The following is a 26,880-nucleotide window of genomic DNA, read 5'->3' on the forward strand; positions in this document are numbered from 1 at the left end:
GTAAAAAGGAACGTAATCGAAAAATAATTTCTAACGTAAAACGTAAAACACAATTTTTTTTATTGATACCTACCTCGTTATTTTCGAATTCACTCAAGTAACTATAAAATAAGTAAAATAAAAATGAATTCAATGTTCATCAATGTTTCATGACGCTTTTTTTGCAAAATTAGCAATTTTAATTTATTCAAATCTGGCAACTCTAACATACGAGAAGAAATTGATTTTATGTCATATTTGGAGGTCTTGTGACGGCGCAACATTTGAACTACATAATTCCGATAAAATTTGCGGAGTAGAAAGAAACCGTTAAAAATGTGTTATAAAGCTTTAATATAATAATTGTTGAATAAATTAAGATTTGGAAAAATTTATAGTGTGTAATACCGAAACTAAATAAGTAAGTAAATTACCTTTAGTGATTTTTTAAATAGTGATTTTCCCGGATTATTTTATTTTTGTTTTAATATTTATACATATTTAAGTTCCAAATTTATTTAATAGTATATTTTTACAAGATAAAAACCTCAGTTGAATATTTATCCAGGTAGTCCCATACTAAGATTTGTTATTTTTATTGATCAAATTGTAGAAATGTTCATTTCAATGAACGTAACAGAGTTCATAGGTACTAATATTCAGGGATGTCGAAGATAACAGGGTGCTTTGGGTCATGGCATCATCTGATAGCATTGTTTTATACGATACTGTAATAAAATTTAATATTAATTCAGTATTATTGAAAGGAAATCACATTTTAATTCATAAAATAGTCGAAAAATCGTTGAAAAGTATTCTATTGTTTTATATTTTTCTTGTCTGTGTTAAATTTTAATTAATTCTGTATAAAATAAGCCTCTGAAAAAAAATTAAATACTTGCATTAATACAACTTATAAGCTAGCTAAATTAATTGATAATCGATTCAATATTTTGTGTCGATTTTATTTATGGGCAATAAATAATATTATATTCACCAATGTAAAAAATGAAGCTCTTTTCAACGGTTCTTAGTCTTAAGGCAATTGAGTTTTAAAAACACAAAACGGACTTTCTTCATAATTGAATGACATGACTTATTTAAATGACCTATCGAAGTAGCCGAAAAATAATAAATTCACAAAAGAGCATTGTCCCTATTGGAACTATGTAGTTAATTTATTCAATAAAACAATGGTTGAATCAATTATTTGCAGAATCATTAAAATTCATATTATCTACGCAATTAAATTTGCGTGTACAATTTAACGTTATATAGTAAGTACGTTGTATTGCTTAACTTACCTACATTTGATTAGCACGCAAAAACTTTTAATTTATATACATACTAGCTTTTCGCCCCGGCTTCGCCCGTGGTACCTACATGTTTACGTTTTTTTTTCATAAAAACTATCCTATCTCTCAAGTTGGATCGAACTGCACACGGTGTGCGAATTTTATTATAATCGGGTGGTTTGGTGATTTATATATATTAAGATGATTAAATACAAATTTCTTGTAAGTATATAATGCCCTTCTTAAGTTTTCGAATGCATACCTACGTACTTAATCACCGGATTACTTAGATAATTATTTTCATATTAAATAGGTATATATATTTTTTGTAAATTTTGACATATTTAATGTATTTAAGGCAAAGCTTATTGGATTACAATATATATATAATTATAATGTTCACGTATAGCTGAGACCAATAAATTTTTGTTAGGACGTTTTTTTATTTAAGTTTAGCTACCTGAAGCAAAGCTGGTTTCCAGTCTTGCGCTAATGAAACTAATTAGTAAATAACTTTTCATCATTAGTTACAAGAAATTTAATCCAAAATACTTTTTAAGTTTAGTCACATATTTATCGTCATATGAAAATAACGTTAATATTAAAAACATGTGTAATTGATTCATCTTACGAAATCCGTCATCAAAACTACTCAGATAATATAATCTCATGTTGTTTATCTATCTAATTAATGATATTCTGAAAGCAATACGCGGGATGTTAATTGTTCGCTTATCTGTTATTATACTCTCAATATAATATTATTCTATTACAAACATTTCTGGACACAAAACATTTGTATTTTAAGTTTAAATAAAATAGAAACAATATATATATTTTTTTTAATAATACCTATAAAATACAGCTTTTCTCATTTCGCTTTTTTATCTCTATACAAGGCAAGTAGAAAAAATACGTCGCTACAAGATCGCTAAGACCAACTATCTATAACAAGCGATACCTATATTAAAACATTTATTTTATTTACTTTTTTACAGAAATGAGCATAGACCTAACCAAGCCTCGATATGACCAGAGCTCATATATGGGCAGAGCGAAGCACTTTCTGCTGCTCACTAACCCTCTCAATGCGTTCGCGACCACGGAACAACTGGATGAGGCGAAGAAAGTCGTTACCGAGTTCAAGTGAGTTGTTCTTGTATTGTGTGTTAGATGACTACAAAGTATATGCTGTTGAAAAATTATATCAAAAAATTTCTATGTTAACGTAAAACGTAACGTTATCTTTATAAAATTTAACCGACGTTCCCAAAATGTTCTAAATTCATATCTCTTTTTTCTTTTAAACTCAATCTCCACATCTAAGTACAGATTTAACGAAACTTCACTAATTAAAATCCAGCAATATGTTACAGATTGTGTATCAATATTTCCTTTTATACAAAGTATCGCGTATTAGAAAAGCTTAGATTTTTCTTCTTTCCTATAACGTCACAGAAAAACGACATCTAAGATGGATTAAAAACTATTCAGGAAAGCTTCTAATCAAGTAAAAACATCGGATTACCATTGCGGAAAGATAAATAAAAACGTATAAAATTTATCTCATTTTAGCGTAGGAGTGTACATATTTGTACAGTGTATTTCACAACAGTTTGTACTGCGTACATCATAATATTTGAATACTTTTCTAATAACATGCATGATAGTGCTAGATTTTAATATCTCAGTACGTGACGATTGATATCAATGTTGGTCATCAACTATTCATAAATATTATTATCACTATTACATTCTGAGAATACATGAAAAGTGTGAAATTTTCTTGTACCTAACCCGAGATGATGAGACAAGAGTAGTCTCTTGTCTCATTATCTCGGGATTCTTAAATATGACACGTGCCCCATTGATATATAAGTATGTCAATATTAATCAACACAAAGGTCAAATAATTGTAATACCCATAATTATGTCAAGAGATAAAACACATTATATTTATTACCGACTAAATGGAAACTAAATTTAAAAGTTTAACTCACAAAACATTTTCAAAGAACATTCTTAGAATACTTACATGTATAAAATCTTAGCTTTCGTTTGTAGGTACCTACATTCCAATTTTAAAAAGTTAGGAGGTTCTCTTCGACCGTATTTTTTTTGACATTTTTTTTTATTAATTTATTTGGAAGTCGTTTATAAAGGCTATATCAAACAGGCGCTCGCACAAAATGCCGGCTGGCTACGACATAGACAAGCTATGGGCGGCAAAGTACTTATACGATAGCGCGTACCACCCGGACACGGGCGAGAAGATGTTCGTGCTTGGACGGATGGCTGCGCAAGCGCCGATGAACACTATTATCACTGGATGTGAGACAAATGTTTTTTTTTTTTTCTTAAACGCATGGAGGTGTGTTTTTGTTAGTAGGTAGATGGGTTTGGTTTAAGATCGTTGTTTCTGTTTCTTATTATTTCTAATATTAGGTATCTAATGAATAAATATGCTATCCCGGTTATGTTCCTAATATTTATGTAAAGAATGAATGTGCAATTTTATAGATTACTAGCTTTCCACCCGCGGCATCGCCCGCGCAGTCAAAGAAAAACCCGCATAGTTCCGTTCCCGTGGGATTTCCGGGATAAAACCTATCCTATGTCCTTTCTCGGGTATCAAAATATCTATATACCAAATTTCATGCAAATTGGTTCAGTTAAGGCGTGATTGAGTAACAGACAGACAGACAGAGTTACTTTCACATTTATAATATTAGTATGGAGCATGGATGAGATGATCACAGCCCGCTTTTATAGATATTAAATCTTTCAAGATACTCCAAAAAACTCTCATCATACTGGTCGTAGTTTAAAAATGCTTTATATAGTTAATCAATTAGGGATTTGTTAGTCTTGTTACCCATAACCTATAGAAGCTATATTTAGTTCGAAATTATTATGATATTTTGAGCATGGATTTCACCTCAATGTTTCAATTTTTCTTATTCCAGGTATGATAACGTTCTACAAAACTACAGCTGCTACAGTTTTCTGGCAGTGGGTGAATCAGACGTTTAACGCGCTGGTAAATTATACCAACCGAGGAGGGGATGCCCCTATGTCTATGACGTGAGTTTTTGATCATATCCTAGTATTCTGTGTCGTTATATAAATTATTGTTTCCAGTTATTATTCTTCATCCTGAAAAATGACTATTGTTATATTTTAAACTCCTTAAAAATGATTCGATAAACTTAATTCAACAGACATATTTTATCCATTTTGCTTAAACATAGATATTTATTGTTCTAACTTGAAACTTTGTGACTTTCCATTATTTTTTTAAATAAACTGCGTGTTTTGATAATTGTATCGAATTAGAATATATTATGGAATTTCAGACAATTATTGGGTTCGTATTGCGCCGCGTGTGGAGGCGCCTTAAGCACCGCTCTCTACCTCAACAGTAAAGTTAAGGTAAGTCGACGTAGTTAATCATTAAAAAAAATATTCTTATTAAAATATTCTTATATTTAAATTATTTAAAATTGTTAATGTTCACATTGTGTTCTCTATCAGAAATACCCTATCTCTATTTAGAAGTACTAAATTAATGTTTTCCTGAATCCAAAAGAATCTCACATTTAATCAATTAAAAAGGAAACATCTTTTATTTTTATCTCGATAACGCCATCTCTTAAAAAATGTTATCTTATCTAAGGATTTTGAACCGAAAAACATGATACGTAACGATGTAGGTGTGTCTTTGCATAAAATATACCTATTAGTAAGTTAGTGTAAACACGTGACGTTTGCTGAAAACCTCTGAAAACCAAATGTTTTGTTACGCAAACTTATACAAGTACTAGTTCAGGATACATCGCCCATTTTTGCAAGTGACTACTATCAAGCTGATTTTCCGTTTGTAGCTTTATTTTGATGAGACACCGAATAATTTCGTGTACGAAACTCTCGATTGTGGTAGCTAACAGAGATAACAAGGATAAAATTTTTTGATTTGATGGTTCTCAAATATCTATTACGCAATTTGTAGGACAATATGTCTGTTGAATTATATAAACATTAACTAAGTGAAAACAAAAAAATCAGCTTGTTAGTAATCATTTATGATGACCTTGTTATCGATACACTTTGGAAAGGGGGACTCTTTGAACAAACCATAGATTTTGTAGGACAAATATTTTTTCGAATAATTTAGGTAATTATCTTGAGATTGAACAAAAAAAATCAGTTAGTAATAAATATTATTTGAGAACCATCAAATCAAATTTTTTTATCCTTGTTATATCTGTTAGCTACCACAATCGAGACTTTCGTATACGAAATTATTGGGCGTCTCATCAAAATAAAGCTACAAACGGAAAATCAGCTTGATAGCTGTAGTCACTTGCAAAAATGGGCGATGTATCCTGAACTATACGAATTTAGTCATATTTAAACGTAGCAAATTGAAGGTACAATAAAAATGTATTGCACGCCTCATAAGCGAAGCGTTGAGGTGGGTACTACTGTCACTTCGCGCAAAACATCTAATTTTTCAAACTTAAAATGTCTTTATGTATCATACATTGCACTTGTAAGATAATACATACACAAACATATTAAGAAAAAACACTATTTTTAACATTCATGATATTTTTGATGTCATTTTTGTTATTTAAACTAGTTAAAAAACAGTTTAAAAAAGTTCTGTCTTGGACGTCCGTGTGTCTGTATGTGCGGAGGATTTTCTTGTTAACACGATAGCGACCGAAATACTTTACTAATCGAGTCTTTTTTTTTCTTTTACGCTTGAGTATGCTCAGGAATAGAACCCTTTCATTTTTCAGGGTCTGATTCGATGTGGTTTAATTGTTATTAAATAAACAAAAAAATATCTTTTTTTTTTTATTTTTTTATTTATAGTGTACTCAAAATTCACCATTATAAACTCGATTCTTTATACTATAAGCCAAGGTTTAAAAAAATAAGTTGGTAGTCAGTCCCTTAAACCTGCGCAGTTTCACATCTAGGTGGGGCCACAAGAAAAATAGCTCAATTATTACGGTACCGCTTTCTTTACTTTTCCAACTGTTTTGAGACAGTACAAGAGCATTGGCACATGAGAACAAGTGTATCTACATACTTATATTATATACACCTTTATAAATAATCAATTTTATTGTAAAGGATGAGATTATGAGGCGTGCACTTTTGGATTTTCCAAACTTTTTTATTTTACAAACGATGATTTAAAAGTAGTCTGGCGATTTAAAAATTTGGAGTTTGACTATATGTCTTTATTTTTATCATCGACGTGTGTTTTATGTTTGTTACTAAATATCCCAAATGGCTATACTGATTTTAATGAAATTTATACAATATATACCTAGGTTTGCGTAATTAATGTTGGTTTTAGGGAAAATGAGCGCTCGACTAATAGAAAAGCTTTCCGGTCTAAAACTTCCTAACTAATAAATGCTTAATTGTGTAGAAATATAATTAATTTATAGACTACAGATGCATGTTGAAAAATTTATGGGTCATTTAAACCACCAACCAGGTGACCTATCTAGAACGATTTATGAGCATAAAATAATAAGTTTCAGCACTATGCTGTCACTTGTAAGCTGCAGTCCAACCGAGTGCAGGAGAATTCGAAAGTACAGGTCGAGATTTTTTCCTTGTCTCCATGATTTTTGTATGGCGTTGCGGATTATTGGATTAAAAGCAGTATTGAAATAGTATGACACAGATGCCGTAAGTGCGACAAAATTATGCCGCGTAACGTTTGATAAGCCTACGCGTTTTACGCAGTCATTGTGAAACTCTTGCATAATATATTTTTAGGATATAGGTAATCTGTCAAGTTGTGATGAATATACTTCCGTGGAAACCTCATACATTTGATTTGTTTGTTCCTGTTTATTCTTTTATCGCGTTATCTTACATGAAAGTCCGAAACTGATAAGAAAAAGAGCAACTATGGAGTTTCTTGCAGCACGAATCTTGCCGTTTCTTCTCTATAGATATTGCTTTCCGAATCGGTAGTAAATGTTAAAAATATTTTATGGATTTGAAAGAAATTATTTGCAGAGATAATATTATATTTTTTTCGAATTTAACAATGATATCTACATACTTATAATACATATAGCAGTATATAGCACATAGGTTTTTTGTTGAAATTGTGGCGCTGAAACTATATCTAACTACGTCACTACTATAATATAAAAGCCACTCTAATTACTAATAAATAATTATTTAATTCAATGATGATTTCTCGAAAATTATTTTCTTATTAGTTGAAGTAAAGATTAACTACAAATTAAAAGTATGTTATTCAAATATTTCATTTGAACTCTAATATGTAAGTAACAATATCTTTACCATACTAATTTTATTCTTTAATGCATAATGCATCATCTCTTGAACTAATATTTGAACTGAAAGATAAACTAATCGTGAATCGTGATACAGGGATTAGCCATAAGTGGGCTCGTACTGTGACGTCACATGACGTAATCATGTGCAATCATGATAATCAAAGTGCTAAACATTGTGTGTATGTAATATGTTAACAAATAGAATTCAAGTTCAGTAATATTGTATGGGATTCTAAATTTATAGAAGCTAGTAGGTAGGTACCAACTAGATAATAGTACCTATGTTTGGTGGTCTCACTCGCGGATATAGAGACCACTATAGGCACTAGCACAGCCACTAGAACACGGGCAATATCTTTCGTCCGTTATTTCAAATCTGAAATCTTTAAACTGTTGATTTTCGAATTCGACGTTCGCTAAATTATCACTTTTAAATTGGTAATACCTACCTTCTATTACTAAATATGACTTACTCTGTGATAAGTAATAAAACACTTACCTAATTCAAATACCTTCTACTCGTTTGTGTGGAATTTACTACGCCGTATGTTGTGTGCGGAAACAGAGAATGTATGACCGTGTTTATCGCGGCGTAGGCGCAGTACGATCTTGCTCGTATGCAGGTCACGCGATATATTGTGCACGGCCGATACACAACGTATGTATCTATCTCCGCTGAGTGAACGCCTTCGAACGCTGGTTCACGCTCACTCCCGACGCTTCTGCTAGCGCCAGTGAAAACGTAGTAGGTGCCAATGCAACCCTCTGCTCGTATATGAGGAACGCGTATTTCGCGGTGCAAAGCACGCGGGCTTCGCAATAACGATTATTACGTAACGCGGCGAAATAAAACTGCAGCAATTCTTCTTCAAGTAGCTTTCGAGGGCTGGTGATAGTCGCGTAGGTTACTTGTGCTCCGTACCGTTGACTCCCGAGAACTCATTTTGCTTACGCTCCGCGTGGGGATTATATCCGCGTGTCTTTACCGCACGGAGAGCCCGTATGCTATGCTCAAACCGTGCGCCCAATTTATTATCAACCAGCCCTTTACTTGCACATATCTTTATTAATTTCCAATGTACAAAAATAACAATTATTTCACATAAATGCCATACAAAATACCTTTAAAATAATATACAATTTGTAGTACAATAAAATAGTCTACATATACAATTCCGTAGTTTTATAGTGAACTCGCAAACATTTCGTACATAACTTTAATTAAAATTGAACTCAATACTTTTCTTTTCGTATTATAAGCCTTGGCAATAATTGAAATTGACACAAAACAATAATCTTAATTTCCAAATACAATAAACTTTTTTCTAATGTTTACAGAACATTTAACAAATTTCTTTCAATGTTGTACCCATAGTACATAATATCATACCTACATTCAAACATGTTATAAACATCATATAGATGTACAATTCTACAATTTCAAGAGCATATTAATATAAACAAAATAACGAGAATACAATATCTACAATTAAACAATAACATTAGTAAGTTATACAAATCATATTTACAACGAAGCAACGTCGATCGCTAACATCCTCCCCCTCGTGCATAGCACTAATCTCTGTGACTAGCTATCGATGACATTCCACTCAAGTTGTTGTAGTTTGTTATCCCATCAGGATCAAATTTTCTATATTTCCAATTCCCATATCGTGTGGGGGACCAGTTAACTCGACGATTCATTTGACCTTTTTGAACATTCGGCCTTTGATTGTAATAATGTTGTGAGGGCACTTTTTGTTTAAATGCCTTTGTAAGAGACGTATTAGGACAATTTTTGTTACTTGTACATTGGCCCTTTCTCGTCACGTGGTCATGTTTATCAATAAATTTCAACGTGCAAGTTTTATTATGCGTTGTAAGTGCATAATCTTTCACTTGTAGGTCACGTGGGCTTTTTATGTTATTTATTTCACCCTGAGTCATAACATTGTTTGAGTTTTCAACAAAACATGTATTTATAACATTAACTGACCTTGCCGTATTCGTAATGTCAACTCCATGAAGCACCCATCCAAGCGCTGTACGTGAAGCGACTGGTTGTCCCGCTTTTCCTTTTCTCATTTGTTTCGATGCTAATAATTGCCAATTATCTTGTCCGATAAGTAATAAAGGCTCTTTAGCCTCGTAGTACAGTTGAGTAGTAAACTCACGTAGATGACGGAACTGTTGCATTCGTTGTTTGTCTAAGAACTGCGGGGCTAGTTTTAAATTGTCTACTGTATGCACTTGATTTAATCTTTGCACTTTTTTGTTATGCATACCTTTCACTTTTAACTTTATTACTTGCGTGTCACTATTCACGATATTTCCTCCACCCACAGTCTGTATCACAAGTTGAGTCTTCGAACCACTAGCACCAATACGTTTTGCCACAGCTGAGTCCAATAAAGTAACTGTAGAGCCTTCATCTAACAGAGCAATTATTTTTTCCGAGCCCTTTGGCCCAAATATTTCAATTTCAATCATTTTCAGATAAGCTCGTGATGTCTTAGGTGCACACACATTATTCACTGTATTCGTCATTACAGGCTCTTGATGCACACTATCACTGTCAGGCTTTTGCACGGCATATTCAACATGCAAAAGCGAGTGATGCCACCGTTTACAATGTTTGCATGGCGGTTTGCGACAGTTCTCTTTGCGATGCTTTCCTTTTAAACAATTAAAACATACGCGATGCTTCTTAACAATATCCCAACGTTCTTGAATTGTTAATTTCTTGAATTGCGGGCACTCACCAAGCACGTGGTCTTTTTTACAGTGAAAGCACAATATGTTGATACTCTCACTCGAACTATAATATGACGTATGTTCGTATTTATCGTCACTAATATCATTGTAGTATACATTTTTACTATTTATTTTCCAATTATTTGTTCTGTCAAGACTCACGTGTGATCCACAGCGATCTGCTTCCCGATTCAGCCATTGCGAAACACGTGTAATATCCGAAACACCATATTCCTCGTCGCCGATAAAATCATACCACCGATATAAAAACGATTGTGGTAGCTTGTCTAATATCGTTTTCACAATATGCGGCGCTTGTAGGTATTCGGGTCTCTTCAAACCTTTGATAGCCGCCACACTGTTATTTATTTGACTCGCGAACATACACACATCGCGAGGATCATCTGTTATTTTTCTTAATGCTTGCAGTTTGTCTAACTCTGCAAGAACCAAAGCATCTGTTCTACCGTAGCGGCGTCTTAGCGAGTCGATGACGTCATTCGGCTTAGCGGCTGAATAAAGCAAACTTTTTATTGCTTCACGTGCACGACCCTTTATTGCTCTGCGTAATCGCGCCATGTTTTGTACATCATTAAACAATGGGGCTGTATCGTCATAAACTGTTTTGAATGCTATCCATTCATCACTAATACCGTCAAAGTGCGGCAACTCGTTTATATAATTCGGTTGCGCCGCCGTGTTATTTTTTGTGCATATAATTTCCTTTAATGCATCCGCCAATGTTTGCACTTCAATAGTCGGATTTTTGCATTCTTCCTTAGCTGGCTTTTGTATAGACGGTTTATTGCACTGTTCATTGTTATCGGCGTAATTTGTTTCAGCGATCCAATTTTCTACATGTTCCGATTTGAAGTCATTTTCATCACTATCGGACTCTAACAGCTCATTTTCACATTCCGCGAGTTCCATTTTAACGCGTGCTAATCGCGCTGCCGCTTGAGCTGCTTCCAATTCGCGTTGAAGCAATTCCTGTTGCGCTTCTAATATACGTTTACGCGCTGTTGATCGTGCCGAGCGAACTGACATCGCTTTACGGCATTCTGTAGCCGATATAAGAGTATCTTTAGAACCAAATTCCTTACTCTTCGACCCGTGGGTTCCCATTTCAGCCATCGTGTCAGTGGCGTGGGTCTCGACTACTGGCTGAGTTCTCGGAAATGTTGATGCAACATCAACATCTCTCGTCGTAACGTCGTGATTCATCGGCGTTAGTTCTAGCCGGCTTTCGTCATCTTGTCTTGACCTACGACGATCAATCGGAGTTTTCTTATGCGACCTCGTGATAGGCATCTTCAATTCTTCGTACGTTTTCTTCTTATAAACGAAGGACCAGGCTCCAATGAACCAAAAATGTTCTATGCAGGATTCGGCTCGAAGAACCAAAAATGTTGTGTGCGGAAACAGAGAATGTATGACCGTGTTTATCGCGGCGTAGGCGCAGTACGATCTTGCTCGTATGCAGGTCACGCGATATATTGTGCACGGCCGATACACAACGTATGTATCTATCTCCGCTGAGTGAACGCCTTCGAACGCTGGTTCACGCTCACTCCCGACGCTTCTCCTAGCGCCAGTGAAAACGTAGTAGGTGCCAATGCAACCCTCTGCTCGTATATGAGGAACGCGTATTTCGCGGTGCAAAGCACGCGGGCTTCGCAATAACGATTATTACGTAACGCGGCGAAATAAAACTGCAGCAATTCTTCTTCAAGTAGCTTTCGAGGGCTGGTGATAGTCGCGTAGGTTACTTGTGCTCCGTACCGTTGACTCCCGAGAACTCATTTTGCTTACGCTCCGCGTGGGGATTATATCCGCGTGTCTTTACCGCACGGAGAGCCCGTATGCTATGCTCAAACCGTGCGCCCAATTTATTATCAACCAGCCCTTTACTTGCACATATCTTTATTAATTTCCAATGTACAAAAATAACAATTATTTCACATAAATGCCATACAAAATACCTTTAAAATAATATACAATTTGTAGTACAATAAAATAGTCTACATATACAATTCCGTAGTTTTATAGTGAACTCGCAAACATTTCGTACATAACTTTAATTAAAATTGAACTCAATACTTTTCTTTTCGTATTATAAGCCTTGGCAATAATTGAAATTGACACAAAACAATAATCTTAATTTCCAAATACAGTAAACTTTTTTCTAATGTTTACAGAACATTTAACAAATTTCTTTCAATGTTGTACCCATAGTACATAATATCCAGGGCCGTCTTAGACTATGCCGGGGCCCTTGGGCACACAAGAATTGGGGGCCCTTTGAAATATAAAGAAATCAAACTAGGTACGCAAATTTTTTCCCACAATTATATATGTTTTTGCCCTAAATTGAAACTTAAAGAAGTAATAAGAAAACTTAAAGAAAATTTCTATATAAAATGTTTGCTCCATTTTTTTATACATTTTACAAAAAAGTTACTTCTGACCAATGTTTTATTATAATATGGTCTTTTGAGGAAACTTTTTTCCTTATTTTTTTTTATATAATTCATTTGAAACGCTGCTGCTGTAATGGCGCTCCAAAGTTGACTTTAATTAAATTTAATTAAGAAATATTTTAAGAATTACTTTTTCAAATTACCTTTCTCTTTGAATTTATATTTTAGGTTTTATGGCACTCAAATGCTTTATAAATAAAATATAAATTCAACAAAAAAGGTCGTGTTCCATCGTTACAATATTGTATTCACTGAAAAGTGCTTCATATTGGTTGAGATGGTTGTTAAATCATCTCAATAGATGGCGTGCGGTGTGTCCCTTAAGACACATAAAACTGAAGGAATAGAATAAATTCGATTGCTCCGGCGGGTCACGAGTGGCTGAGGTGGTCAAGCATCCGCCCCGGAATGGCGCGAAGGATGCGGGTTCGAGTCGGTTCGGTTCTTTATAAATTTATACCTTTCTCTTTTTCAAATTTATCTTTTTAATTTGCATCTGGTTTTTTTCTTTCGTAGCCGTTTCATATTGATCAAAATTATTGCGTGCGTTATTAACATAATTTATTCAAAGCCTAGGCAAATGGCAAAAGTCAAAACGCTTGTCATCTATTCGTATAGAAATGGTCCGGTGTGAACAGAGTTCACTAAATTCTAGGACCTTTAAAACTACAAAATTTCATATCCAGCAGAAAATTAGTAAAATTGTTCAAAGGAATAAGGATTACTAAAAATAAAATTCAAAATTAACTGTAGTTCCGGTACGTGAATTAAAAAACATATTCCAGGTTATAAATAAATAAAAAAATAGGTGATTTCGCGATTTATACTGAAACGATAAGTTTTATCATAAAATCATTTAGGTGTGAAGTGATTTAAGAAACGTGTGCATATTATAAGGATGGAATGAGTTTATAAATCGTTATATCTTAGAAAATGGTAGGAAGCTACATCTTAGGAAAATAATGTATTGATTCTTTTGTATAAGTAGATAATTTTATGATCTACAATTTGGATAAAAGTGGTTATATGATAAAACTTACCGTTTCGGTAAAAATCACGAAAAACCTATATTAGCGGCCTTCACACGTACAGTTTGGAATGCCGTTCCTGGGACTGCGCGCCAATCTGCGGATAAGTCTGTGTAGATTCGACCGCGCGCTGATCTGTTCTTCTATTTTACGCTATAAATGTAACTTCAGTTTGAACCACGGTTCAAACTATCTATTACGCTTTCCTGCAGATAAAACTGTACGTATAAATGCTTTTCGAGAGTTTGGATCGCAGTTTGGACTGGTGCGTGGAATGTCTTACATTTTAAAAGTTTTCTTTCAGTTTTGAACTAGTAGAGTAGAAATGGATGCACGTCTGGTGATAGCATTAGCTGGTTTCGTAGTGGGTTTTAATAATAATGTAAAAAGGAGACGTGTATGGGTTATAATATAAATATATAATGGTTAATAAGGTATAATTATACCAAGTTTCATCGAAATCGAACCGTTAGTTTTCACGTGATGCCTTCACATACAGACAGACAGACAGACAGACAAAAATTTTTTTAATCACATATTTGGGTTTGGTATCGATCCAGTAACACCCCCTGCTATTTATTTTTTCAACATTTTCAATGTACAGAATTGACCCTTCTACAGATTTATTATATATGTATAGATTTGCCATAAGCATGGATGTTCCCGATTTAACCTTATAAAACCCGTCACTGCTTCCACGCTCCAAACCGCCATTTTCTAATATTTGCATCCACACGTGGCATCCGCGGAAAACTATAAAGATGTGCGTACGCATCGACGCAACGCATCAAAACTGTCACGCCACCACGCGCTCATCGCATCTACACGCACGGATCGGACGGCAGGATGGTATGGCGCGGGGTGTTTCGCGCGGTTTAAACTGTACGTGTGAAGGCCGCTAATATCTGTTGACTTTTAGTCGTTTAGCTACTATTATGTATTCTGTGCTTTTAGGAAAAAATTTTTTCGTAGTAAGTAACAGAAGGTCGGGAAATTTTAATATATTTTTGAAGTGAAACTTCTTTAGGCGCGTTGAGAGTAAAATTTCAAGGTTGCATCATAACAATACCGTAACGTCATGGAGTAATTCAACGATTTTGGTATCTTATAATCTTGCCAAAGAAGTGGGCTATTTAGTACCGAAATAATTTTTCAAATCGGACCAGTAGTTCCCGAGATTAGCACGTTCAAACAAAAAAACAAACTCTTCAGCTTTATTATATTAAGTATAGATTGTGTTTTTAATAATTTCACCAAATTTCGGCTGGATGGGAATTTTGGTCGTGGTCGTCGTCGTCCTTGGTAGTGTGACCGAAACATTAGCAAAACGTCATAAGCTTATATCAATTAGTATCAATAGTGGATTCTATTCTCTAGCGTTTCTGCCACTTGTCTAGAGGCCCAGAGATTAAAGTTTTGTCACAACGCCCTTGTATGCTATTCTGTAAACTCAGACTTGTTAGTAATTTTCATAAATCTCAAAATGATTCAAGTAAAAATATATTATATTACGTTAATAAGTAAATAAATAATTCGAGTAAATGTCTGATAAGTTAATTATAATGGTGTTCGAATCACTCGAATTATTCCATGTAATAACCTTGTAATAACATAGATGTTTTGATTCGAATAAATCTGAAAATGATCTGACGTTCTGGCATTAAAAAGCTGTATTGCTTTTTAATAAAATATTTTGAGATTTATGTGAGAAAAATTGTCAGTCCTACATCTCCTCCAGGGGGGCCCCCTGACGATGGGGGGCCCTGGGCACTGGCCCCCTGTGCCCCTATGGTAAAGACGGCACTGATAATATCATACCTACATTCAAACATGTTATAAACATCATATAGATGTACAATTCTACAATTTCAAGAGCATATTAATATAAACAAAATAACGAGAATACAATATCTACAATTAAACAATAACATTAGTAAGTTATACAAATCATATTTACAACGAAGCAACGTCGATCGCTAACACCGTAGCTCTACATTACACATTCTAATATTGATTTACTAATGAAGAAAAGCTGAAAATGATTGCTGAAATAATATTATACGAGGTTGTGATTTAATATGGTCATGTTTTAATCGTTAACGTCTATTTGAACTAAAATGCTTATGCATCACGATATGATAAACACTTGTTGAGCAACAGTTGATCAACAAGGTTGCTGTTGTTTAGAATTGGTTACTTTACGGATGAGAACACGATGAGAACTTTCAAATGGCAATAATTAAATCAAACCAAAGTTTTAAACTCCGCAACAGGCAGTGTTGCCAGCGACTTTGCAATTGCAATTTAATTTTGTTGCTAAACAAAAGTTTACCATGAATAATTATGGGACATTATTACCTACTTACATATTATATCATTTTAAGAATGTATCAAATTCATTTTAGCTTATCATAACAATCAGCAAAAATATTAAAAGAAAGGAAAAATAATTAGTCAAAAATAAAACACACGTTGCACGAAAGGTACCTGAAATTTCAATTTCAAGAGCGTTGTTTATAAAATATTCTCATGTTGTCTATTCGCATATTGAAGCGAGTTTATTTTTTTTATTAAAAACATTCCGTCTGTCTTTCATAATGTAAATATTTTATATTTGCTTCTTTATTTTTAAATATTTTCCATTATACAAAGGACTGTATTATACCGAGAAATGAGGGTAGCCAACGCAAAAAATGACCGTTAATACAAATGGGAGTAGATCCACACCACCAAGATAACTTGACCAGACCATCGCTTTGGCTCATATGCCAAATATTACTTTCTATAATAGCAAGCATACAACTTTCTTTTTATTTTAATACTTATTGGATGCTTTTGTATTCAGAACATGAGCCCCATCTACGCGAGCCTTGTGCCGTTCGCTGCTGTGTGTGGAGCTAACTTTATAAACATTCCTATGATGAGGAGTGGGTAAGTTTTATTTTTATTATTACGTTACATTAAAATTGTGGCTATTAGTTTCCAACTAACTACAATTTATTTTAAATATTGACAGAACTTTAAATTAAATCGGAAAATTTCTATATCGCTGGCACGAACCTGCACATAAGTTAAAAATAAGGTATCTGACTAATCCCCCTCCATATTTCACTTATTGCTACTGTTACGTGCCGCCTATTATATTCGACACCTCCGTCGAATTGATATCTCCTCCTTTTTTTTGAAGTCGGTTAAAATTTTATTACGTTATAATTATTATACGTTGCAACCACAGACTTTAGATCTATTGTCTGTGGTTGCAACTTGCAACAGTAACCAAATCTCATCTTTTTATTTATCCAATACCTAAAATTTTTTTTAAATACAAAATAGTGTAATAAACAAAACATCCATACCTCTAAACTAAGTCTCAATCAGTTTTTTTTTTTTTTTTTGTAAAAAGAAATTTGGTCGATAGCCGCTCGAAAATAAAAAGGCATCATTCTATGTAATTGGCTGTGTATTAACTTATTCTTCCATTCCGAAAACTATTTGTTTCAGGGAGCTGCTGAACGGCACGCCAGTATTCACGCCGGACGGCAAGCGCGTGGGCGAGTCGAAGGCTGCGGCGCGCTACGGGATCAGCCTCGTGATATTCTCGCGCGTGCTTATGGCACTGCCCGGCATGAGTAAGTCATCGTCGTCGTCATCGTCGTCATTTTCGTTTGCGTCGTCATCATAGTCACCATCGTCATCATTATCGTCATCGTCGTTGTCATCGACGGCATCGTCATCATCGCTACCATCTTTTTCATCGTCGTCACCACCGTTATCATCATCATCATCGACAGCATTGTCACTAATATCCATAGCACAGTGAGCTATGGATATATCATTATCGTCATCGTCATTCACATAATTGTCCCCATCGTTTCCATTGTGATCATCGCCACCATCGTTTACATCATTGTCGTCACTATAAATTGTCATTGTCAAAATCGTTAGCATCATCGTCATTATGAGCATCGTCTAATCGTTGTCATCGTCATAATCGATCATCAAGATGGTCAAGTTCGTTCGTTGACGAACTTTCTGTTCTTGTACACGATGGCTTCCTAACGATGCAGATGTTTTGATATCCTATGCTAAAACAAAATTGTTTTTTTACGAATATCCCACAGATGTGTAATTGAAATCTTGTTTTCTTGACTTTCAGCGGTGACGCCAATAATAACGAACATAGCCACCCGGCGTGGTCTATTCTGCCGACATCCAAAGGGTGTGATCCCGTTCCAACTGTGTCTGGTCGGTCTGTGCGTCACGTTCGCGACGCCGCTGTGCTGCGCGATATTCGATCAGCGCGCGACGCTCAGTGTTTCCAGCTTGGATCCGGAGCTTAGGGTGAGTTGGTGTTGCTAGGGCGAAAAATGTTTTTTTTTTAAGCTATTGCATAGCTTCTATCGCGGGCCTTGAGCGCGGGGACCGAATCGAGAAATTCCATAACGAAAAAACCTCACGCTCCCCCACTCCGACGGGCGGAGGTGTGGCTTGAAGGCATAGCATGCAATAGCTTTACCGCGCGGAAGTCCCCGAGTGCCATACGTCGTTTTTTTGTTTATTGGGTGCTACTACAGTAGTGTAGCAGTGTGCTAGCCAAGATAAATCATGTTTAAAACTTACAATATCTTCAGATTTTGACATTGGTCTATTATTTAATACAATGCCATGGTATGGAAATGTTAACATTTTGTGTGATAAATTGTAATTGGACTTGACAGGTGTCAACAGCAAAGTTAACATCAGCTGTTAGATTTTAAAATATAAAATTATTTAAAACTAATTGTATATAGTGCTTAAATAGAAAATATTATTAATTATTAACCATTACATTGATGTACAAGTGAAAATTATTGTGAAACACACCTTCTATGGGATCTACGCAACGTTTAACTTTTTAACGCGGAGGTCAACGTGTCAACGGTTATCCCAATTCAAATATCTTCGATAAACCAGGGGAGTACTAGTTTTATAATTTCATATTTAATTATAAACAACACCTATATTCATTTGTATTACCAACACCGCTCATATTTAATGAGCTACGTCACAATAAATACATTGGCACAAAAGTTACCGTCTCACTTTGCTTGACAAGTTGGAAGCAATTTAGAAGACAAAAACTTATCGCCCCAGACAATATTATTCTTTACTCTTTACTACATCATACCGTTAATCACTTATCAACATTCAGTACTACCATAATAGTATTCAAAATATATAATTATCTCATACATTTTCTTTCATCTGTTTCAGCAACTACAAAATACAATATGCTGACCCGCAAGGCAGTAGCTAAGGACATGGAGAATAAATTAAAAGCTGCACTCCATGATTTGAAAACTTCACAATCTTTATGTGAAAAACTCATACAAGAGCGGGATGAAAGTGAATTAGAGATTCAAGAAATAATTAAAAAGAACTCTCTTCTAAAGGCCGAGCTGGCAGAACTACACATGAAATACATTTATAGTGAAGACAAGTGCAAAGCCCTCCAAGACATTGTGGACAGCTTCCAGCAGTGCTCTAGTGACCATGAGATGGCTCTTAGCCGTATCGCTAAGTTGGAATGTAGCCTAATGGAAGTGCAAGAGGACAATCCCAAGCGGCAATGCAACACACCAAGTAGTCTTCATGATGAATTAGTTGAATGTGGACAGTTAAGTGGCTCTGTAAACTTTAAAAAAATCAATTTCTCTTCACATAAGAAGTTGAAAAAATACCTTAGATTAAGTAAGTTTATCAAGCGTACCCAATCAATTGTTAGAAAGAGTTCTTTTAAAAATGTAGTTCAATTAGAGAAAGTCAATAAAAATCTGGTTCAAGAGTTAGACAAATATCATAGGGATCTAGAATATTATAAAATCTTGTATGATGTAGAAACAAATGAATTAAAGGAGAAGATAGACTCTTTAAGTCAAATGTTAAATGATGTCAACCAGAAGTATTCTGCTGCCCAAATGCAAATAAACGAGCATATACAACAGGCAGATGACTTAATTAAGTTGAGTAATGAAAATATGGATCGCTTTGAGTCGCTGACCAATAAATATGTATGTCAGTGTTCAAAAAGTGACAATGAGCAAACGTCGCCCCATAAGCTTGACTGCACAGACATACATAGTGTTAAACCCGTGACAACAATTTCAACTAGTAAAACTAAACACCTTTCCGAGCAGGAAATTATTGTGTTGTCAGATAGTATTGGTCAGGGTTTTGGCGCTATGCTCAACAATTTAGGGCTTAAAGTCACTAATATTTGCACTCCTAACAGTTCATTTAATTATATAATCAAATCACTTGATCATTTTAGCTTTAATAAGAATAATATTGTAATTATACTATATGGAGATAGTTTAAATATAAAAAATAAGGATATTGATGTAGGATTTCAAAAAATGTTGGAAATTAGTAGTCAGACTAAATGTAAATTTATGTTGTGTACATTGCCGTACCTACCTGGTTTGACACAAGAACAAAATAGATTAATTCATAATATGAATTTAAAATTGTATAATGTAACAAATCATCATCGTGATGCATTTCTTTACTTTGACATTAATTTGTGTATTAAATCTTTTACTTTGACAAAGAATACAGTGTATCTGCCATCTAGATATAAGCGAGAACTTGCTATGTTAATAGCATATAATATTAACCAGTCTGGTACATGTTTGTTATCAGACCCTGGATCTACTATAATTTTATGTAGTAGTAATAATAATTATATACACCAACCTTGTGTTGACAGAAAATCTAGCCCTAAGCTAGATTTAAACTAGTATATAAGACAACAGCTAAGCAGACTTTTTCTATTGTACATCAAAACATTCAAGGCTTGGCTAGCAAATTATTAGAAATAGAATTATTTTTAAATCATAATAGAATTAAGGTTTTTTGTGTAACAGAACATTGGCTTAAACAATGTCAGTTGGTAATAAATATTGATAATTATACATTAAAAAGTATATACTTCAGGACATATGCTATTCATGGAGGTTCTCTTATTTTTGTACACAATAGTGTAAAATGTAAAGAACGAACTGACATTGTTAGTCTTTCTGTAGAACGGACCATTGAACTGTCCTGTGTTGAACTGGAGCGTTACATTATTGTTTGCGTTTATAGACCCCCTTCCAGTGACTATAATATGTTTGAGACAGTCATGGAAGAAATATTAAAGCGTTTAAGTAGGAGTAAAAAAAAAGTTATAGTATGTGGTGATTTTAATATTGATATACTTTTACAAACACAAACGGCTACACGAATTGTTAATTTGTTTCAGTCATTTAATCTGTATAAACTTTTTAATGAACCCACACGAATTACACCTACTTCTGCAACCTGTATTGATAATATATACTGCGACTGCTTCTGTTTAGAGAAAAATATTCTCAATACACTCACTTCGGATCACTGTGGCCAGAAAGTAGTTTTTGAATGGGATTGCTTACCTGAATTTAAAAGAATTAATGCTAGGCCTATAAGTAAAAAAGGCATTAATAAATTTAGAGATAATATTAATAAAAACCTGCCCGTACTGAATGATCAATCCTGTAATAATAATCCTTGTGAAATGTTTAAAAATCTTTTCAATTTAGTTCATAATGAATTTGAAAAAATATTTAAAGTTAAATCTTTAAATATTACCAAGGATTTACCATTTAGTAAATGGGCGACACCTAGCATACATAGGTGTAGGATCGTTCTTTATGAGTTATATGGTATGAAGCAATATAATAAAGACCCATCTTTTCTTAGTTATGTTAGAAATTACTCAAAAACTTTTAAAATTGTTTGTTTTACTGCGAAGCGATTGTATATCAGAGATAAAATACGCGAATCGGATAATAAAGTTAAAACAGTTTGGTCTATTATTAATGGTGAAATGGGTAAAAGCAAATCAAGTAATACTATAAAACTTGTAAATAATGACAGGGTTATTGACAAAAGTGCTGATGTTGCGCTTGCTTTTGAAGAATTCTTCAGTAGTGTCCCTGTTACTATTACTAATAGTTTAAATTCGTCTTCAGCACTTGCAGAAACCTTTTTGAGGGACCATGTTGCGGGGTGCAGTACATTATTTGAATTACGACACGTAACTGCTAGTGATATTGTTACTGCCTTTAAGACGCTTAATCTAAAAAATACTTGTGATCTTTGGGGAATGTCCGTAAATTTAGTTAATAATATCATAGAAAATATTGCGAAAAATTTAGCTTTTATATTTAATAAGTGTTGTGACTATGGTACATTTCCTAATTTACTAAAGCTTAGTAAAGTTATACCTCTATTTAAGAAGGGCGATCAAGAAGACTGTAACAATTATAGACCTATCTCTATTTTACCAACATTAAGTAAGGTATTCGAGAAGTTAATATTAAACCAACTGAGTAGTCATTTTGCATCTAATGATTTGCTGCACACCAAACAGTTTGGTTTCACAAAGGGGCGCTCAACCACAGATGCTGGGGTTGCACTTCTAACACATATATATAAAGCATGGGAAAACTCAAAAAATGCTCTGGGGATATTTTGTGACCTCTCCAAGGCATTTGACTGCGTTGAACATTGTACTTTGTTACGTAAACTTAATCACTATGGAATTAAAGGAAAAGCACAGAACCTCATAGCGTCATACCTGCATGATAGGATACAGACTGTAGTTGTTAATGGAGAACGTTCTAGCGGTGCGTCAATTAACATTGGTGTTCCACAGGGGTCAATTTTAGGTCCCTTCTTGTTCTTGGTATATATCAATGATCTTCCCTATTATTTGCAGGATAGGTGTGAAATAGTTCTGTTTGCAGATGATACCTCATTAATTTTTAATGTGGATAGGCATGACCCAAATGTTGACGAAGTGAACAGTGCTCTTTTACACATATCTGAATGGTTTAATGCCAATAATTTATTATTAAATGCCAAAAAAACCACTTGTGTTGAATTTTTACTTCCTAACGTAAAAAAGTTGAACAGAGATATTACCTTGAACGGGGAGGTATTGCATCCTACTGAGTCTACTGTATTTCTAGGGTTAACATTGGACGAGAAACTACAGTGGGGAGCCCATGTCAACACCGCTGCAGGTAAGCTCAGTTCAGCTGCATATGCAGTCCGAAAAATAAGGCAACTCACCGATGAAGATACGGCTAGACTGGTTTATTTCAGCTACTTTCATAGCATTATGTCCTATGGAATTCTACTGTGGGGCAGGGCTGCAGATATAGAAACTATATTTATCTTACAGAAAAGAGCCATTCGCTCTATATATAATTTACGTGCTCGGGATTCACTAAGAGATCATTTTAAGAATACTGGTATCCTTACTGTACCATCACAGTATATATTTAATAATATTTTGCATGTACACAAAAGCTCCGACTTACACACAAGAGTAGGAGATAGACACGATTATGGCACAAGGAACAGGAATAGAATTGAAATGCCATTTTTCCGATTAGCTAAAGTTAAAAATTCATTTATGGGTCAAGGTATACGCTTTTACAATAGAATTCCTCACAATATTAAAGAGTTTAGTAGTTCTAAATTTAAAACTTATATAAAAAATGTATTAGTTCAGAGAGCGTACTACAATATTCAGGAATATATGGACGATAAAAACCCATGGAGGGTTGTCGCGTAAAAACCACAAGACAGTTCATTGGCATATTATGATATATTATGTAGTTAGATATAAGTTTCATATATTGTAATATTTACATGATTTTAAAAGAGCAACTATGGAGTTTCTTGCCGATTCTTCTCCATAGATCACTGCTTTCCGAATCGGTGGTAAATGTTAAAATAATTATGTAATGACGATTCGAAAGTGCTACTAAATAGTAGTCTAATTGAATAAATGAATGTTTGAGTTTGAGTTTGAAAAAAATGTGATCTGATTTTTTGAAGTGAAACTTATCGGGGTTGGAAAAAAATTTAGTGTAACATTTTTTCGTTACGCGCGACATTTTTCTGTTACGCGCCATTTTTTTCTTATCCCTACCAAGCGTGATTCAACGTATTTCTGTAAAGTTGCATATAGTAAATTATTTTTTGAAAAATAAGGTCATAAAGAAGTTTCACTTCTTACGTGTGTACACTAGTACACGCACACATTTTTTTTATCATGGCCTCTATATCCTATGACCTATTCAATACCTTGAAGTAAATCAAAATAAAATCAATGTCATAGTAGCTTTTAATATTTTTTTTCGGTTACAGGACTTCATGAAAAAGAACTACCCGAAAGTGGACCACGTGGTTTTCAACAAGGGCTTGTAAACTGCCTTCGCAAAATTTGTTATACTCTGTTATGGAATTGTCCACAAACCTTTGTACAAGTGAAACTCCTTAAATTATGAAATTTTTCAGCTGTTTGTTAGTACAGTTATAGGCATTTATTTATAATTCCAATTTAATTTATAGCATTCCTTTTTAGTGTGATTTTTATATAGACAATCTTTACATTGTTTTTCGCACGTAAAGATCGTATATTTAATAATTTAATAGAATTTGATCTGGTATGCATTCCTTTTAAATATAGTTTTAAAATATTATTTTGTATTGTTAATTTTTGTATCATGTTTTAATTTTATATTTTTTGTACCGCTCAATGTTTTGGGTTGTGATATATTATTTTGATCTGATATATTATGTGGAATATATTTATTTATTATTAGGACGAAATAAGCAATACCTACGGCGTATAAAATATTCCGGTATACTTAAGAACTGTGGAATTTAAGCCAATGTTTTTTACATAACAGCAAAAAAAAATTAATAATTGGACTTATAAATTCCTAAGTATGACATGGCAACACTATCATATGTTACTACATAGAACGTTTGTGTTATCTGTATTTGACTTACTTTATTATCTGTGCTTCGGGCTTCGATTTGGCGCCATTATTATTGAAATAATATTTTGATTTATAAAAATTGCTTTATTTACCTACATACCAAAAATTAATATAGTTATTTATAATATTGTCAATTATTATGTGTAAAGACAATAATACCTGTTACTGTTTTCTGTTGCAAATTTTATGCGTAGAAAGTAGAAAGTGTGAAATGTACAAAATGAAATAAATGAATGAATATTATTGGTGAGTTTTAATTAAAAATGAGGGTAAGTAATTCGTACATAATTAGTCCTATATTTAAATTTTAGAGGTCATTCGTCTTGTTTAATTTTTTAAAATATTATTGTTAATATTTTTTTCAAAATTTTAAAGTCGAAATTAAATCGAACGTCTTATGTCTACTAGTTGGTAAAGCTCAAGAAATGATAATAAAATCCTAGATCCATAAAATTCGTTTGATATTAAAACACATTTTCTTTTCACGAAATATTTATTATAGCTGAATAACATATTCCACATACATAAATTCATACATACATATTACCTAAGCACACATAAATGCGTCGACAAAAAGTCCTATAAGCGTAGACAATAATACAGTTAAATTACGTAATATTACTGATTAAAAATGTTACTTACATTAAATTTAGGGTCAGGGTGTACCCTTGGGGCGCTATGTAAAAGTTAAATAATATCTATTTTTTATGGTTTTATCGGCAAGAATAGCCTAAAATAAACCCTTTTTATTCTTTGTATTTTTTCTCTAAGGTTGATAGTTTTCGAGATAATCGAGTTATAATACAGGGTTACTTGAAAAACACCAGCAACCTCGTAGGACAAGATAGCTAACATCATAAGTAACAACATTTGTTCTACGACTTTTGGCATAACGCAATAAATTATTTTTAAATGATTTTTTAAACTTTTATTGTACTCTCCTAACATTTGTAAGTCTATGTTCTATTCATTATCGGATGGTCGACGCGACACCCCCTCTCGTTCGCTTCTTGTTTGGGAGGCGTAGAGTTTATAATATTCAAACGGAAAATTAAATGAATATTTATTTTTGTATGAAAATAAAATCTAACAAATTTTCAAAAGTCGTAGAACAAATGTTGTTGCTTATGATGTTAGCTATCTTATCCTGCGAGGTTGCCGGTGTTTTACAAGTAACCCTGTATACTCATTTTCAATGGGATCTGGACTTAGACGAAATTTTGAAATTTTTTTTAGTCTTTATAATACCTATTTTTTATGGTTTTATTGGCAAGAATAGCCTCAAATAAACCCTTTTTATTCCTTGTGTTTTTTCTCTAAAATCAAGCGAGTGTTTTCTGGCACTACGCCGGCTGCTGCCGCAGCACGCTCGCTGCGCTCGCTCGTCTCGTGCGGGTCTTAAGAGTTCTAACCTAACCCAACCTAGCCACCAGCTTTCTGCACTGAGTCGGGGTGGGTAGATTTGGGTAGGTACAGGGAGCCGTCGGTCGCGGTTGCTGTTCGGCAACGTGGTTTTTAGCGACGTGGGCAGTTGGGACTGCATCTGCAGTTTTCACTGCGAATCCCGCGACGACCTACGCCCGGATACACCCGGTGAATGTCCCGCAACAGTCTCCGAGCGGCGCCACTTGGCAGGCTTTTCAATATATTTTGCCGGTACATATACTCGCCCATATACCATTTTAAGCGCTGTACGCTGCGGCATGTACGGCAATGACGTTTTAATTCAAGCCACTGGCGCTCTATTGTGTCTGTATGCACCTTTACCCGCACCATGGTCGGGTCGTCCAGAATCTCAGGTACTTGCTGACCAAGCGCTGTATTTACTGGTATATCCACAGTGCCGTTGACAAATTCGACACTGTGGTTTACCCTGTAGTGGCCACCCATGCCCAACCTTCGCTCCACACCCAAATAACTCCGGTGATAATCGGACATTATGTGTGTTCCAGGGCGCACATTTGCCCCTATTATAGGCTGTAGAGTCTCCATGGTCTTGTCCGGTACCAACTCGACGTGGACTTTCTTAGTCAGACGACTCAAGCAACCGAAAGTCCATACTTGATGCTGCAGAAGCCGACCACGGTGGTACTTCCTCGTGTAGAAGTGGGATTCTACCTCTACAACATCTTCAGGACCACCGA

At 34.3% G+C, this 26,880-nt stretch overlaps 1 protein-coding gene across 1 annotated transcript; it reads left to right on the forward strand.

Annotated features, from left to right (window-relative positions):
* Nucleotides 1-218: 218 nt before the first annotated feature.
* Nucleotides 219-24,979, forward strand: LOC123702946 (sideroflexin-1-3). The gene is made up of 9 exons (XM_045650806.1): nt 219-400; nt 2,273-2,420; nt 3,451-3,605; nt 4,241-4,358; nt 4,631-4,706; nt 16,723-16,808; nt 17,379-17,506; nt 18,034-18,218; nt 24,099-24,979. Exons 2-9 carry the CDS (start codon nt 2,275-2,277, stop codon nt 24,156-24,158), a joined length of 954 nt encoding a protein of 317 aa, XP_045506762.1. The 5' UTR covers nt 219-400; nt 2,273-2,274; the 3' UTR covers nt 24,159-24,979.
* The last annotated feature ends 1,901 nt before the right edge of the window (nt 24,980-26,880 follow it).

Source organism: Colias croceus, chromosome 24, assembly GCF_905220415.1.
Source record: "Colias croceus chromosome 24, ilColCroc2.1".
NCBI classification, from domain to species: domain Eukaryota; kingdom Metazoa; phylum Arthropoda; class Insecta; order Lepidoptera; family Pieridae; genus Colias; species Colias croceus.

Excerpts from the sequence above, each read along its gene's own strand:
- LOC123702946 (XM_045650806.1), top strand. The coding sequence starts at position 2,275 with ATGAGCATAGACCTAACCAAGCCTCGATATGACCAGAGCTCATATATG. Across the intron at positions 3,606-4,240 it reads GAACACTATTATCACTGGAT|GTATGATAACGTTCTACAAA; the intron begins GTGAGACAAATG and ends TTCTTATTCCAG. Across the intron at positions 4,359-4,630 it reads GATGCCCCTATGTCTATGAC|ACAATTATTGGGTTCGTATT; the intron begins GTGAGTTTTTGA and ends ATGGAATTTCAG.